The sequence below is a fragment of the Ammospiza nelsoni genome, chromosome 6, assembly GCF_027579445.1.
Source record: "Ammospiza nelsoni isolate bAmmNel1 chromosome 6, bAmmNel1.pri, whole genome shotgun sequence".
NCBI lineage: Eukaryota > Metazoa > Chordata > Aves > Passeriformes > Passerellidae > Ammospiza > Ammospiza nelsoni.
In genome coordinates, this window is record NC_080638.1 from 46,914,906 (window position 1) to 46,932,624 (window position 17,719).

At 39.4% G+C, this 17,719-nt stretch overlaps 1 protein-coding gene across 1 annotated transcript in view; it reads right to left on the minus strand.

Moving 5' to 3' along the window:
• Positions 1-682: 682 nt before the first annotated feature.
• KCNK10 (potassium two pore domain channel subfamily K member 10) overlaps positions 683-17,719 on the minus strand; it is a 52,185-nt gene continuing 35,148 nt past the window's right edge. Inside the window, exons 6-8 of the mRNA XM_059474787.1 lie at positions 8,200-8,386; positions 5,994-6,136; positions 683-1,315 (exon numbers count right to left, since the gene is read on the minus strand). Of these exons, the coding sequence (XP_059330770.1) occupies positions 683-1,315; positions 5,994-6,136; positions 8,200-8,386 (963 nt within the window). The remainder of the gene's footprint in view (positions 1,316-5,993; positions 6,137-8,199; positions 8,387-17,719) is intronic.

A 17,719-nucleotide genomic window follows, 5' to 3' on the forward strand; every position in this document is an offset into this window, starting at 1 on the left:
CAGAGCTTTTTTTGTTTTGTTTTTTCTTTTTTTTTCTTTTTTTCTTTTTTTTTTTTTTACTGAAAAGAGCAATCCAATCCTTACTTATGTCTATGTTGATTTTCCAACCAGCACTCAGCTGCTAGCTGTGTCCATGGACATTCTTTTGGCATTTAGAAAGGTAATGCATCTGACTCCAGTATAGAAAAAAAAACCAAAATCTAGCTTGGATCACGTGCCAAAACGTAAACTAAGCCTCACTGAAAGTGTCTAGTTCACTCCAATAATTTCTCCTTTTTTAATCACCAGGGAAAGGCTTTATGGATGCGTACTCCATTACAAAGATACAGTGTTTTTCATCCCTTTCATAGGCCCTTCTTGCATAGCTGCCCTTTGTCTAATATCACACCATGGTAGGAGCCCTCTGGTGATACTGCCATGGTCCAAGCCCTTCCTTTGTGTCTTGCCCTGGTAATCTTATACAGGCTGAAATTTCCATGTGCGTAGCTTTCTGTTGCCATTCTGCAGTGCTGTGTTCCTGATGTGTTTTGGCAGAGCAAGCTTGAGTCTTTATGGCACAGTGAAATAATCTTGGATGATATATAATTCAGACTGAATAAGGAGTCTGCATAAGGCACGTGTCTCAATATATATGGATATAAAAACACCAACATTGTTAATTCAAGTCAAACATCTTTTACATTTAACTTCTCTCTTGAAGTAACACTTTGTTTTTCTGCATCCTTTCTTTGGCTTCATTGGAAATCACTCCATTTTCCAGGTCTGAGTGCTGCAGGATAGAGTTGGTCAGAACTGCAGTGCTAGAAGTATTCTTGGAATTACGCATCTTCTCTGTCTCCTCTTCCTTTTTTTCTTCATCCAGTATTCTATCAGAATAGTTTCTGAAGGTCTCATAAATTTTATGCATATCCTCAGGCATGGTCTTTTTGATGTCCTTGTTTTTCCTTTTGGTCATCTTAGCGGACGATCCAAATTTGTTGATGATGTTGTCCTCAGATGCCCCCTGCCCGTGCTTGTTGAGCTTCTCTGACCCTTTCAGGCGCAGGTTGTTGGGCCTGTTGTTGATGCTTTCCTGAGAGGAGGCCTTGAAGCGTCCTGTCTCCAAGGTAGCAAAGACGGAGCGTTTCTCTGGAGAGAGCATGTCCAAGGAGTGGGCCCGCTGCTCCAGGCCCAGGCGCCGGCGCTCCATGCTCCGGATGGTGGCTGCCCGCTGCAGCTTGTCGTGGATCTCCACGCTCAGCCGCCGCCGCGTCTCTCTGAACTCGGCTGTCACGTTTGCTTTCCACTCTGCTGCGTGGGCTTTTATTTCTCCAACCTTCACAACAGGAGGAAAGAGAAATTAATTTATTTTTTTTAAAAAAAAATCTTTCCTGTAGAACAGTAACACAAGCACTTTATTCTGTGGCGTGAAACTGGGAAGAGGTCCCATCTCCACTGCATCCATCTGGTCCCAAACTTCAGTAGTAAAGGGCTTACACTGGGCAAACTCTAAACATACCAGCTGATGGCTTTTGTGACATAGAATTCATCTGCCTGTGTCACTTTGCCACCTCACACATTTTATAGCTGTGTTACATGGTGGGATATGTTCATGCTAATCCATCCTTGATTAAGAACAAAATTCCTGACTCATAATGTCAGTAATAGATGGTCAAGAGTGGGCAAAGTTAATCACATACAGTTAAACCAATACACTTCAGAACAACACAACAACCAGTGCAGCAGTACAGAAATGTGTTTTCCTGTATTGCTCATGGATGCAGATGTTTAGTCCCACTGAAGGTTCTGTTTAGAGCCACAGAGTCACAGAGCAGTTAATCCTTAATGCCCATTAGCTAATTTCAAGTGGCCCTCTGACACCCCCAGTCTAGGGTTCATTTTCAGGGACAAATGTAGCTGTCTTTTATGGAGATTTCCATTGCCCAACTGTCCGAGTACCACACTGTCAAACCATCTGGAGGAGTTTTCAACACAAATTCTGTATGGGTACTAAGACCATATGAATGTCCTGCTGTCTTTCTCTGTTTTACTCCTTTGCACTGGAGGCTGGAATAATAGTTAATAATAAAGCACCAAGCAATGGCTGTACTCAATAAATATGCTTTCCAAAATGAGAAAAATCAAGATAAATGACCAAGCAATATTTCAATTAAAACAGGGCTTTCTCAAAGTTCAGCTAAAGAACAGATTTAGGAGTACAGTGTCTGCAGGAGCCCACACAGTCAATGAGTTGTTTGTGCTGCTGCAGCCTGAACTCAAGTTTTTGCATCCCATAACCCACAAGGAGTTATCTTTTTTTCTGCAGGCCAGATGTGCAGGTGTCCATTTAGCACTGTGACAGAAGGCATCTGTGTGGGAGACCAGACTCCTCCCTGTAGCTGCCTGCTGATCAACGGAACAGCCATGCTCTCTGCAGTCCCCTTTATTAATGGAGATGCATGGGGGATGCACCAGGCCTTGGGTGGTGCAGATCCCTTCAAAAATTAGAAACAGCACTACCCCCCTGCCAAATTTTGCTATTTGGTTTACCCGTCCAGGTAAACTTTCCTAGAAAAGCAGGGTTGCCTTAAAATTTGAAATTATATTACTAACATCCTCCACCACAGGCTTCAGCTCTAGAGGCATGGCAATTGCCTTTTTATTTTCTGCACTTATTTGAGTGTGGAAAATAGAAAGAGAAAAATAGAAAAATAGGAAATACACCAGCATCCTCTTTGAATCAGAGAGGGCACGTTCTGAGTGAATTTAGTCATGCTCTCCTTGATGCTGACTACTCAGTTTCTTCAACTTTTAAAAACAGAGTACACAGTAAGGGACCTGGATCTAAACTTCTATTCAAAACCGCATTCCCTGGCATAGGAAAACACAGGAAAATCTCCTAATTTTTAAGGTGAGGACACTGAAATTTTTAGTACGATTTCATAGCTAGTTTCAGAGTAAAGGCTGGCCTCTCATTCCATAATTGCAATCCTACTGATGTGTTCTTGTTGGGAGTTTGGCTGAATAGAGACTGGAAAAGTACAAAACTGTGGCTAACTCCAAGTCCTGCACCTGCTAGATAGTGTGTCCTTGGGCCTAGCCATAGTATGATAACAAATAGTTAAAGAGACATGAGAAAAGAGAGATGTAACCCCTAAGGAATGAGGAAGAGTTCATGGTATAGTTTAACCAATATTCAGAATATTCATAAGCTTATTATTATTTGCTGTATAAGTGTTTGATGCTTTCTTTAATAAACTGGACCTGTGATGAACCAGCTGGTGTCCTGGTCCCCTTCCTACGACAAATGCTTGACCCCGAACGCTGACCCCTCGTCTGGCACTAAAAGAAAAATGGGGAGAACACGCCACGGTCGAGGAAGTTGGAGTTGGGTCCTGCTTGCAGCCGGGATGGTGCCAGAATTTTGAAGCACCCTCGGGGTTCACATCGGCGACTCGAGCCATACGTGTCTGCTGGAGCCTGGAAAGCTGCAAAGAGCGCGCTCACGAAATAGGTATGAATAGGCAAGCAGCACATAATTTATCTGCCGTGTATTTAGAAAGGCGAGGACTAAAGGGGATAGATATAAAAAAGGAGCTACCAGAGTTATTAGCCTACAGCTATGCTAAAGAAGTTTTCCTTAACCCGCATACAGTCTATGAACTCTCGGAATGGAGAAAATTTGGGGATATACTGTGGGAAGCAGTGTTAGAAGATTATAAGACAGCAAAGAAACCCAGCAAGCCATGGCGGGTGGTGTACAATACACTGCTTCAGCATGTCTCTGAATGCAAAGCAGCAGCCGCGGCTCGGGGCGCCTGCGGGGCTGTGCCCCTCCGAACTCGGCACGGGCGCTGCGCCGTGGGGAGCAGCCGCGGCGAGCGACCGCCTGAAATGCTGCGCTGCAGCGGCGGTAGCAGAGGCAGCCGCGCGGGGAGCGACCTGTGCGGCCATGGCTCCAGCGCACGCAGTGATTCAGCCTGCCGGCGAGACTTGTGAAACAAAGAGCCCAGCGCGGGGGGTGGTCGCCCGCTCCGAAGCTTCAGTTTTAGACCTAACAGCCGTAATAAATGTGACTTTTGTCAACAAAAGATCCCTACTGCAATTAAGAAACCAGTGAAAATAAACAAGCGACACCAAGGACCATTACTATCAAGACGTTTCTCACCTAAGTTAAAAAGACCCTTTTGTTTTTCCTAGCAGAGACTGTAAAAGAGACTTTAAATATCAGAAGCCCAAATAACTCAGTCAGTAGAACATCAAACTCTGAAATTGTATTTTGAAAAATTTAAAAATGTTAAAGATGTGTTAAAAAGATTGTATAAGTAATATGTAATGAATATGCTTTTTGTATTTTTTGAGCCTTGTTTAGACGTGGTAAAAGTAAAAGCAAGCACTGAATTTAAAAGAATTTTTCCACAGGTATATCTTGAAAAAACTCCTTATGTTTAAGTGCATTCAAGTATAAAAATGCTGCAGCAAACACGTGAAGAAAATTGTTTTAGTTTAGTATTTTAGAATCAGGCCTGTAATTAAGTTATAGTAAATGCTATATTCTATTTCTATAGTAAGTTTTATTTGTTACTAAGTAGTTTAAGTTAAATTATCTATTAAGTGCCATTAAATGTTGAATACTATTAAGGTTAAGTTTTGTTAAGTTTATTTTCTGTTAAGTTTAAGTGCTGTTCAGTTTAATTTTTGTTAAGTTTAAGTGTTATTTAGTTTAAATAAAGTTAGATTCTGTTAAGTTTAAATTATATTAGGTTTAAGTTATGTAGAATTTAAAGTCAGTTAAGTTCTAATTAAGTTTTGTTAGATTCAAGTGATTTTACGTATAAGTTCTGTTGATTTAAAAATCTGTTAAGTTCTGTTGAGTTTAAATATTTTAAGTATATTAGGTCTAAATACTATTAAGTGATGTTAGATAGATTTATGCTTTTATGATAGACGTTTATTTTATGACTTGTGTGTAAAGTGTTGTTGTGAACATCAGAGAAACTCTAGTTGAAAAGGACAATCAGAAGCATTTGTGAGTAGAGCCATTCCTGTTTGAAGTATATCTGCTGTTTGAGAATAGAAAGCAAACTTACCAGACAATCAACGCAGATAAAACCTGTGCACATGTTGTTCCTTTAGCTTATTTTTGTAGGTTGTATTAGCACACCTGAGTTTTGTTTGAGCCTTGTAGCACATAGAATTCTTTTTGTATCTGTTGTAGAGCATATCCTATAAATAGTGATAGCCTTTTTAGTTTGTTTCCCTAGCTTAAATCCCTTGTAAGAGAGAAACCTTGCTAGCTGAGAATATTGTTTAGTTTTTAGACTTGCCTATTTTTGTGTTGCAAAGAGTGTGACACAGTTAGCCCATAGAACTTTACTTCTTCTAAAAAAAAACCAAAAAAAATAAAACCAAAAAAAAAAAAAAAAAAAAAAAACAAAAACAAAAAAAAACAGGGGAAGTGTTGGGAGTTTGGCTGAATAGAGACTGGAAAAGTACAAAACCGTGGCTAACTCCAAGTCCTGCACCTGCTAGATAGTGTGTCCTTGGGCCTAGCCATAGTATGATAACAAATAGTGAAAGAGACATGAGAAAAGAGAGATGTAACCCCTAAGGAATGAGGAAGAGTTCATGGTATAGTTTAACCAATAGATTGCTTGGCTTACAGAATAATCATAAGCTTATTATTATTTGCTGTATAAGTGTTTGATGCTTTCTTCAATAAACTGGACGTGTGATGAACCAGCTGGTGTCCTGGTCCCCTTCCTACGACATGTTCTGTATATTTTTGAGTACTGATAGAGGTGCAACAGCCTTGGTTGCTTCCTTGGCTTTTTTCTCTTCCTTTGTGAAGGAGCTAAAGATCAGAGCTAACTGTATACAAAAGGCAAATAGTAAACCACAGGTCATATTTAGCACTGGTCATGAAGAGCAGCATCCTTATTTAGACAAGCAGGAATCAGGCTCTTAAATCTCTCATGTAAAATGAAAAACTGCTGAGAAATTACTGATCATACCTCTTCTTGTGTCTTCTTGGACAGGACTCTTAACCAGTCTCCAATCATACTCAGAACGGCAGCAAAGTAGGCAAGGCCAACCAGGATCCAGAACCACACTAAGGGTTTGTACCACTCCATGTATGCGATGTTAGCATCTCCTCCTGAAATAAGCATATAATTATGCTTACAAATCATGAGGTGACAAAATCATTACAAAATATCTACAATTCTGAAAAATGCCTAATAGTATTTCCTAACTCTTGTCAACAGCACTGTAATTCTGATAATAAGACAAAAAGCCTGTCAGAACACCCCCATGGAAGGTCAGACATTTGAGACTTGGCAGGGACCCAGACATTGGTTTGGATGTTAATCTCTCCCCATAGACTGCATGAATCACACTCTTTCTTTCCAGTCTTTAAGAGTCTGAAACAATAGGAGGTAGGGACTGCTGTTGCTATGGTACAAGAAGCCTCTTCTGATCATACATGTCCCTGAGGAAGCTCACTAGGAAACAGATTGTCTGGATCTATCTTGCAGAGTAATCAGGTGACTGAGAAAGCATGAGACCACTTTTTTCAGCCTATCAGACACTGTGTTTTTTCAGGCTCCATGCACAATTTTATTTCCAACTGTAGTACAAACACCTCCCAGATTCCCAAGAGCTGGGATTTGTTCTAGGGGAATAAGCCAGCATAGCTCCATTGACACTGCTTTAACCATTAAGGTAGAGTATTTCTGATTTGCTATTGAAGGAACAGAGATACTGAGAGATTAAAGTGACAGAAAATAAAAGGGGCAGAAAATCTCTCTCAAAACCAGCAATAAACGCCAAATCTCCTGGTGATCACCTGCCTTAAACTCTTATAATGAAAATGCCTCTGAAGTTTTCTTATTCAGGGTCTTCCATATGATTTTTGGAAAATCATGCTTGTTAGTAGCCACCCAGCTGTGGATTATGTTCTCCTAATCATGTGCATATAGAACAATTTAATATTCACAGCTTTTTGTTACTATCAGATTATTAAACAATACTGAACTGTTGTATTATTAAGAAAAATATTGTAAATTATTTTTATTTCACACTGTGATACCTCAAAGAATATCAGTTAATTCCTTTACACATCTAAGTGGTTAAAATGCACAAAGCTCACACAATCATTTCTGTAACTGAATGGTCCTAAAACTTTCTTTTTTATATCTGGGTCTTTCTTTGTTCAGTGACTTTTTTTCCTCAATAATTCATGTATTCTATGCCAGTATGTCATAAAAAAAGGAAGATTAGAGTATTCTCTACAAAAAAGACTTGTCTACTGTCCTTCAACAAAGAAAATTTTGTAGTTTTATTTGATGTTTTTAACTCATTCTGTTTATAGGGACTAAGAAGCACAATCTGACTGTTTGTAACACAGACAACTTAATCCCTTTAATTAGGACTACTGACAGGAATGAGGAGTAGAGGTCATGCACTGATGGGAAAAAATTCACTTATTTTAACCACCTTTTTGTTAGCAAAGCAGCTGTGTGAAAAAAAAAATGTCTCTCTTATCTCTCCAGCCAGCTATCTCAATTCCCTCTTTGGAAATTGTATATGGGTAGACATTTATAGTTCCTGCTTCTACCGTATTAATCTTGGAGAGTCTCCCCCAAGTACTGAGATACATACCCCATTAGTCTGTCTCTCCTACAAGAGTTTTCCTTAACAGGTCAACTGCAATGTCAACATTTCTGCCAAGGTTAGGAAACAGAATGCAGGTTTTGAAATGCTGCAGCTCCTGTGGTAGCAGCCCACTACTGCATCTGACCAGAGAATTCTACAGACCTATGGCTCAGTTGTCCTTTGTAGAAGCTTCTTCCATTCATCATTTGGGCTGCTTGCTCCTGCAGTCAGCCTCAGACTGAGCACTAATGGACTAATACAAATCTTTAATTCAATGGGAAAGCAATTTTACTTTTGCATAATTCATTGCATGATAAAGGATAATCAGGACTTTCCAGGCTCCCGTTATCTACACTGCTGAAGGCTCACAATCTACATATGGCAAGGCACCTGGACCCTAAATCAGCCTGGTGTAGTGTTGTACTGCACAGTAATCCCAACAGAAACACCTGGCATGGTTTCACTGGAACATAACACATTGTGAAGAGCCTCCTCTCTATACCAGAAAGCAAACTCTAAGAGCCAAGGCCCTTGTGCAGAGCATCTTGGCTCAAAGCTGCTCACCTGCTACAAAGTCACCAAAGCCAATAGTGGTCAGAGTGACAACTACAAAGTAAATGGACTCCAAGGCTGTCCATCCCTCGATGTGTTTGAAGATAACTGCAGGAATGGTCACAAAGACAATGCAGCCTGCCAGGATGAATGCGATGGTGGAGATCACCCGGATCTTTGTTTGACTCACTTGTTTATTCTAGAAAAAGGAAACAACAGGAAAAAAAATGTTTGAGTGGGTTTCTGGAACTGCATTCTTTGTGAATGACACACTGATTATGCTGGTGTCACCTGGTATGTCTCTTTCTGCCTTTTGTGAGCTTGTTGGGTGGAATACAACCCTCTCTCCCTGTTAGTGAGAGTCCTGTCCAGTTAATAGTAAATCCCCATGTCTGGCCCCGGTTTATCATGATTCCCATTTTCTATGCACTAGGAAGTGACTAATCTACCACAAACACCACCTGGAAAAACATTCCAAAGCTTCAGAAAGGCATCAATATGCTCCATATCAGGTTCAACGCCTAAGAAAAAGTGCACATTCACACCTCCATACAAGTATGTGTACACCCACATTGCCTCACCAGCACCAAGCATTCAACAAACAGGACCAAGGTTAAAATTAAAATAAACCCCTTTTCCCTCATTGAAAAGGTGCAATTTTATGTAGAAATAATTCATGCTTTGGGTTTTCTAGACTCAGGTTTTCCAGCTTTCATTCACAAATATGAAGGTTAAATCTCCTTTTCAAAAATAGAAAACTGTATTATTGGTTTACTCCAGAAAAAAAGGATTTATGTCAAGTACCAAACAGCCTGAGATAAAATTACCTATGTAAATCCACACTGGAAAGCTCTTGAACAAAGAGTATGTGTTACTGGCTTCTATAAACTGAATTCAAATATAGCAAGTGTAATTGTATTTTACACTCCTAAATCATATAAACTCTCAATTTATTTAATATACACTTAGATTTTGTTTCTGTTAATATTGATGCAAGCCTGGATTAACACAATTGACTCTGGCAGATTTATTTCAGATTTTCTCTGCTGTGAATAAACTCAGCACCCAATAAAGTTTCATGAGAAACCTGTAAATTACTAGAAACCTTACTGTTGATTCATTTCAATGGTAGTGTAAATTCTCTATTTATTCTGAAAAAGCAATGCGGAGGTCACTGTAAATCATATTTCCAAATTAGTTTTTCAAATAAAGCATATCCCTTAACCCAGGAATGAGATTTCATTTCGGATTAAGGCACTGCCTAGACAGGAAATAAGATCTCAGAAGTTATCTTTGTAATATACAGAAGGGATATTGCCTGAACTGGTTAATATCTAACCAGCTTGTGAGCAATACTGTGCTACCCTAAAATGGGAGCATTTCTTTTAGAGATGCAGTGTCAGACCCTCGTTAAGTACTCCTCTGATTTGGAATGCTTTCAGAACCAGGTAGCATGAATATATTTCATACTTTTAGTTCTGAAACTGTTTAAGATGATCCCTATGCTTAATATTTCATTTGGGTGTGTGTTTATTTTCTGTGTCTGGATGAATAGAATAGTTCAATAAGATTAGTAATATAATGCCAAATATAAGATATGGAAGAAACTACCAAGTACAAAGGGGAAAAGCAACAATATTAAAAAAAAAAAAAAAATCTGAATTCATTCCTTATTGCCTCTTTTTCCAAAGAGCCATTTTGAGTATTTTGCTAAAATACCAAAGGACAATCTATCTTCTTTAAGAGGTATGGACACACCCTCACAATGGCAGGATTTCAGATTTATTCGATGAGTAGTGAAAGGAAAAGAACAGATCACATGGGTGTTACATAGTGTCCTACACTGGCACCCCTGCCTTTTTTCATTGAGGTTTAATTTCTAGTTTGACCAAGGTAACTTGTTTACTTCTACTAAATGCTTCAGTTTCCTGAAATGTAAAAATGAAATGTCAGAAACCTTGCCTTGTGGAAGTTAGGAGACAAGTGCCTCTTGGATATCCTTGAACAAAAAGTAATTTGGAGCTGCCTGGCATCAAAGTAGTGCATAATAACTCTTCCCCCAGTCCCCACACAGCAAAAATTAAAATTCATTTCAGTATGTGTCAGAATTGTCTCATGAGAGAGGCAGGAATGAAAAGACTGGCCTTCAAAGGAGTAACAAATGTTCAGGACATCCCCTTGTCTGTGAGTGATAAACTCAGCCAAAGGTTTTTGGTTTTTTTAAGTAAAAATGGTAACAGTGTTAATGAAAGGATCTGTAAAAGGCCTGACTCATGGTTATTGTGCACCTTTGTCACTGACACAAAAGCAGCTGAGGGTACAAATGAAGGTAGAAAGCAATGGTGAATCAGGCACAGCATTTTTAGAGCTGCTGAAAAGAGCACAAAAGCAGGACTTAGAAAAAGAATTACTTAATGAACAATAACACATGAAATGCAGGACTGACATGAAAAGGAGGGTCGTTTTACTGTTAGGCATGCGTTCAGAGGAACTTCACAGTAGAGTCTAACTGCTACAGATGAATAAAAATGCTAAGGCATAATTGTACTGAATTGTAATGAAATATGTACATTGTAATAATGACGTACTACAAAAATTCAATCCACTGCAGTGTTACACCAAGTCATTACTACAATAAATAAATAAATAATCACATTTTATAACACTAAGGGTTGAGAAGTCTGAATAAGTTCACACAAATTTCTCTTTTATACAGTATTTTCAGCTTGGAGCAAAACCTTGTCAAATAGCTGAGCAACTTCTGCCAGGCTAAGAAATCATCTGAACCCATCTTGTGGCATGAATACATAATTTTTAATAGGGTCTAAAAGAAAAAACAACAAACCTCTTCCTCCAGGAAAGATAGCTTATCTTATAGTTGTTTTGGTAAAATTAAAACACCTTTACAAGAGATGTTTTCCACTCTTTTTCTTTTTAAGTTTGTTTACCCACAAGTTCTTTCCACAGTGATGAAGCAGATAATTTGTAAGACATTCCTCAAATATAAATAAATTAGTGCTGGCTAATGAGACCAATTTAAATCCACCTAGAACTAATGTGGAAAACATCAAAGAAATAATCTAAGTATCTAAGAACTGAGAGTTTTCTGTGCACCCATCAGGGTCATTCCTATTTTCCACAGACAGTGCTGATTTTATTCTTGAGGTGGCTAAGTGCTAAACTGGCCAAACATTACTGATGCTTACATGAAGTACTTTACATACATTACTTGCTTACATGAATTCTAACAACCTCCTGTCAATCTACTCTAGTGCCAAGAGGGATAAAGACAGACAGAGTAATGAACACACCCTTATCAGTGGAATTTAGTTCTTATCCATCTTTTCCATCAATAACTGCAGCTTCACTTTTTCCTCATTTTGTATTATATATACAGCAATTTTAGTAGTTTTGGTCTAAAATAGTTTTGGAGCTAAAATAAACCTGGAGTTTTTTACTTTCTTTTTTCTCTCTCTGGCCCAATAGATCAAAGCCAATGTAGTGGATTATTTTATATTTTCTGCTTTCTTCAGCTGAATTAACTGAGGTACAATTTTTCTGACCTGAGGGTTGACAATAAAAGCACCAAACAGTGTTTTTAAGTTTGCAAACTGAAACCACACAGTTGATATATATTCCTATGAAAAAGGAGCAGGAGGCATTAAGTTGGGGGTCAAAAGAAGCTATAGTCATTTATCAGACTAGACGAAATGCTAAATATGGAGAACATATATATATTTCCATGAACAGCATATTTCATATAAGATTATTCCATGATTCTGTAGTTTCACCCGTCATTTCATAGAAAGCTCCTCCAGTATACAGTACTAGTAACCAGAAATAGCACTGGAACACTTCCTGCTTCACAGTGAGCTCAGATGGTTTTTCTGTCTTCCAAACTTTTCTGAATTCCTGACAAATCTCCCCAAGGCTCCAGGCAAGCTGGCTACCTTTTTTGCTAGATGACCACTGGCATATTTGTAGCGATAATGTAATACACCTGCATGGAAAATGCTGTCCTCATCTCTCCAAAAGGTTCTGTATTTTGGAGCAGAGAAAACATATTTTGAACAAACCACTTTTCTTTAGTATTTCTTTTGTTCCCTTCACTTACTCCTAACTTTTTGCCCTTCCCCATGCTGCCAACTATTTTCAGAACAGCTTATCTCTGCCCATGCACTAATTAAACAGCTTGTCTTCTAAATCACTTTCTCTAGACCAAAATATTTTAACACTAGGAATGACAGTCTTTGTACCAAAGCCATAAACCAGAATATCACATATATCAGCTCACAAACATTTGATATGTCCTTAGTCAAAATATGTTTGCAAAGCTATTGTGGATGGTGCAGGCAGTCACAGCTCACACTGCTTGTCTTTCAGCTCAGCCAAATGCAAGCCAGGCCTGGTCCAGAGCCTGGCACACACAGTGAGGTGTGATGCCCTTCTCAACAGGCTATATGGAAAGACTGGCACAGCACTGCCTTGGTCATCAGTGATTTGGTCACATCAACCTCTTTGCTGCCTGAAACAGTCACTGTGGATTTCATTGTAACTTGTCCAAGCTCCTTCATGTTCAAAATGAGACTGAAACTAAATGTATTTTAAATATAGCTGACTTGGACATAGCACCTAAGAAAAATATAACAATATTTTGTTCTTCTCTCTTCTCTGACATTGCTGGCTCCGGTCAGCTCCAATAGACCCACCTCAGGGCACAGCTGAGCCACTGAGATGACATGGTGGCACCTCTGGGAAAGTGTGTTTCAGAAAGGGCAGGAATGCTGGACAGGCAGAAGACAAGGGAGAGAACAAGGGAATAACAAGGGCAGGTGAGCGGGAGCTTCTCCATGACAGTGCTGGTACTGCAGGGTCTGCAGCCCATGGAGGATCAGCAAAGGAACAGAGGAAAAGAGTTCAGAACAGCAGAGAAACCACTGTGTTCTGACCCCTGCCATTGGCTGCACCTCCAGACTGAAGGTGACCCACATAAACAACATGGGTGGAGGAGAGGTGTCTGGAGTGAAGCTGAGCTTGAAAGATGGGGAAGAAAGGCATTTTGAATGTTTGTGGGGATTTTGTTTCCAAACACTCAACTCAGTAATTAATTTTTTTATGCTAATTGTCAATAAATTAATTTAAAGTCTAACAGTCAAGTTTGCTTTGCTGTGAGAGTCCATGGTAAGTGACTTTGCTGTCTTTACTTTGACCCATGAGGTTATTTAGAGAACATTCCATTGTTCTTCCCATGTTCTCTCCATCATTGCAGGTGAGTGAGCCAATGGCCGTGTGGGTGCTTCCTGCCAGCCAGGACCTACTCACCACAGCAGTGAAGAAGACAGCACTCCTTGAAAAGAAGCAGCAGAGTTATAATATATATTAAAATATAGATGAGATTTCAGATAACTCATTACATGGGTTATGAAAAGGAGGTTGAACCATTCTACCAGATATGGCCTTCCCCTACATTCTAACCTCTTGGTGCCTGAGTGTTATTTTAATTCTCATGTTTTATAAGGAATGCTGCTATGGCTGCACAAGAAAGTGCTGAATCCATCCTCTGTTTTTTAACTGTAGTCAGTACCAGAGGAGAGACAGATATTGAAAGCTGTGAGCAGTCACATTTATTATTAGGCTTGGGAGACACAAACCTGAACTCATACGAGACACAGGTCAGAGTAAAGAGGGATTTATGTTATTTTTAACATCAATTTTCCCCATAAAACCACATTTCTGTAGGGTGTTTGTCTAGACCCAGATGGACTATGCAACAAGCTTCTCACAGAGCAGTAGCTTTCTCTAATGTCATTTTTGTAAATCTCTGCATGGATCTTGCTGCAGTTACAATGTGAGTACTGTGTCATGAAAATATAGAAACACTGGCTCAGACATTTTCTAGACTTTATATACCCTTTTCCATCTTCTTCATCTCACTAGAAAGCACACAGAGGGATTTCTGATATGGACCCACTAATTTATGCATGTTGCTTATTACAGAAATAAAAATTATGATCCTAAACCTCTGTTATGGCTGAGCAGTATTCAGCCCAAGGGAAAAAAAAGAAGCAAAAAACCAAATTGAATAAGAGGAATCCATGTATACATAGGCTTTTCTCAAACACTGGAGCAAAGGACAACAGCTGATGGCATTGACCAGCAATTTTACAGAGGCCAAATTTGTAATGTGTTGCTCCTCTCTTCCCTCCTTCAACGCATGTCTGAGTTGTACCTATATTCCCCCACTCAAAGAGTGCAAAACTGGGTTAAAAAAGATTGTTCCACATAGCTTCCCTTTATCTGAATGGATCGGATCTTGCCATTCCTGGTATAACATACTCACCATCAATGACCAGAGGATAAGAACAAAAGTAGCAAAATGTCTGCTACACTGAAGTTCCATCCCTTGAAATGGAATAGCTGTAAGCATCACTAAGCAAATTAAATACCAAGTTAGAGGGCTTAAAATATCAAAATCTGGGATTCATAGTGTTCCAATTGATTTTTTAGTACTAGCTTACTAACTTAGGTCTGTGCAGAAAAAGATACTTTTCTGCAGCTCAGATATGATGGAAGGGGTAAGCGATCCAAAGAATAAACCCAACATATGGAAGACAGTGGTTTAACCTAAAACAGAATTCAGAGACAAATTTGACTCTGGTTGATGAGGAATCACCACCTGAAGACACAACCCTCACCATCAAGCCTACAAGCACCCCTATTTTAACCCTGCTCAGGAAATGGGACTCTTAGAAGGACCTTTAAGGTGTGACAGGCAAAAGAACAGATCATGAGCTGAGATTGTTTACATGCATTTGTTCTGGGTTTGTTAATTGCCTTTCTAATCACTGATTTTTTTTTTTTTATTTCTTTGCCTTTTTTTGGTGGAAATGACTTAGCAAATTGTTAGTTTGAGGTCTGAACCCTGAACTTTCAGCTCATAAACCTTGTATAATTTTGGAATAATAATGTGAATGTGCAACAGTAGGTTGAATTTCACACCCTGTCCTGACAGCTCTGTTCAGACAGGATGCCAGCAGATGGCAGATAGATCACTGCATCAGACAGTTACTCTGTGGAACTTATTTGATTAAAAGTATATAATTTTATACATATTATATAAAAATTTCATATATAAATTATATGTTTTTTTAATTTTGCTTTTTCTTTACAGAAATTAGCAGTGAATAACACTATATTAAAAAAAAAAGATAAATTATTAATATGCCCAGTGATTTTTAGCAGCTAATGTAATAACACAGTGATGCTGGCTAGTAACGTGATGTAATTAAACAAAATAAAAGAGATTGTCTTCAACAGAGCAAATCCATGAACAGAGGGGAGACTATGAAGAAAGACTGCATTTTTAAGTGCTGCTCCTCTACACAGTTACCATCTTATACTAAGTTTTTTCCCCAGATTGTGTTTTCCTTTCACTTTCAGGGAAGGAAATCCTGTCACTTTTGCAGTAAGAGATCAGAGAAGCCAAAAATCTCTAAAAAGAACTTGAATCTTTAAGTGAAATAGTAGCTAGAGTTGATCAGATGCATTCAGAAAGACAAACTATAAAGTTTAGGAAAGGTAGAGCTCTGACAGGTGTTAAATCTTCCCACCAGTTCATTGTGACTACACCAGCCCCATCCCTATTTGCCAAATAAGTAATTTTCCTAGGAGAATACCAAGGTTAGGTGATGTGTACTGTTATCTTTCAGAAAAATATTAAGTGTAGATCACTTTCAGAGCATGTCTCTGAAAACTAGAGCAAAACCTGAGCTGAAAACCTGAAAGTGAAGCAGCAGATGTGTTTGTTGTGACAAGTCCCTGGTTCAGTGCAGCACAAGGTGCTTGCAGAGGCATTGCCTTTCTGCACAAAGCAGTGTGTTGTCAGTGGTGCAGCCTTGCCACCACTCATGTCTCTGGCTGCTTGCTCACATCCCAGTGCTGCCATTCACAGTCTAACCAGTTGTGTTGCCAGACCTGTCCTCTGTGTCCTGCTGGAAACCAGAGGAGTGAAACAGCAACCAAGGCCAGGAACCTCTCACAGTGGCCTCACTTCAGAAGCCAGAAAATCCTGGAGTGCTCTCAGAAGCTCACTGTGCCCCCGCTGAATTCCTGCATCTGTACTAAACTACAAGATAAGTGAAGATCATTTGGGTTATGCTAAACCTGTCTACTTCTGGTGAGAGTCTAAACACTCGTTCAAGGTTTGAAAAAAGCCAGTCTGAATTGGCCTATATTTAACTCATGATAATGGCAGCTGCTGTGTTCTGTGACAGTGTGCTCTGTCTATGGAGTGCTTTCTATCTTTAGATGCTTGCAGACACTGTGTGTACAGAGCATGCCAAGAGAATGGGGCTTTGTTCTACTGTTTATTATAGAAACATGCATACATGAGGGATCTTATGAACAACCTGTGAAAGCTAAAAATACAACTTTTATGGCATTATGTCACCTTGAAATGCATATTTCATTTCTGTTGTGTCTGGCCTTGTACATACTCATTTTCTGGGGAATCACACTTGCATGCATGTGAAAACAGACTGGGACCCAGGTTCTGCTCTAGATTATTGAATATGGAACATACAGAAATAACCAGGAGCTGAGAAGACAGGGCTTTTGTGGGGGAAGCTTTGGTTTACATCTCTGACCTGGTTGATGCTTATTTACTGGCACCAAATATAACCATTCCAGTAGGACAGATGGCATTAACTATTCAATGCATGGTGTTTGGGATAGCATCATCCTGCCAGTGCCTCCGTTTCCTAAAATGGTACATGAAAAATCCTATTTTTTACAAAGCATTATTTTGCAATGAAATACCTCCAGCCCTACCTACTCATAAATGAGTAGTTGTTTTCCTGGCTAGTTACACACTGAAATAATTGGATTAGAAGATGAGTGGTGGCATGTGCCCAGCTCCTCCGCTGAAATATTCTGTCAATACTGTTGGGGTAGTGTGTACTTGATAAGATCAGATCTCTTTCTCACTTTATGTAGTTCAGATTGTTCTTAAAATTCCCACAGAATGCTGATTACTGCAGTAGCTAAATGTGGTATTCCTAAGGTCTAATTTGTGGTGTTAATTAAGGTAAGGTTTGTGGAGCTCTGCACAGGTCATGTCAGAGGCAGCAGAAATGCACTAGCACAAGTCCTCTGGGAGGAATCCTCCTTTCATCTTTCCAGATATGCTGAGGAATGCCGTAGGCAAGCTGTCCCTAGTGTGGCATGCACTCCATGCTCACAGATACAATGTTGGATGGAGCCAGAAACCTGTTAAGGAAATGCTTTTGGTGAAAGGACTGCAGTGACAACAGAAAATTCTTCCTGTCCTTCCCACGTGTCGGTGTGTGCATACTGCATCCTACCTAGCTTCAAAAATGATCCTAACCACAATGCAAGATCAAGCTGCCCTCAAGTCCCTTCAGCCTGTTCAGGCAATGACATAGTTGTAAGGATTTCCAGAACTCTCACTGCCCTGACACCAGCCCTGCAACATTCCTAAGAGTGAAGGCCATAAACAGAGGCAACTGGATCA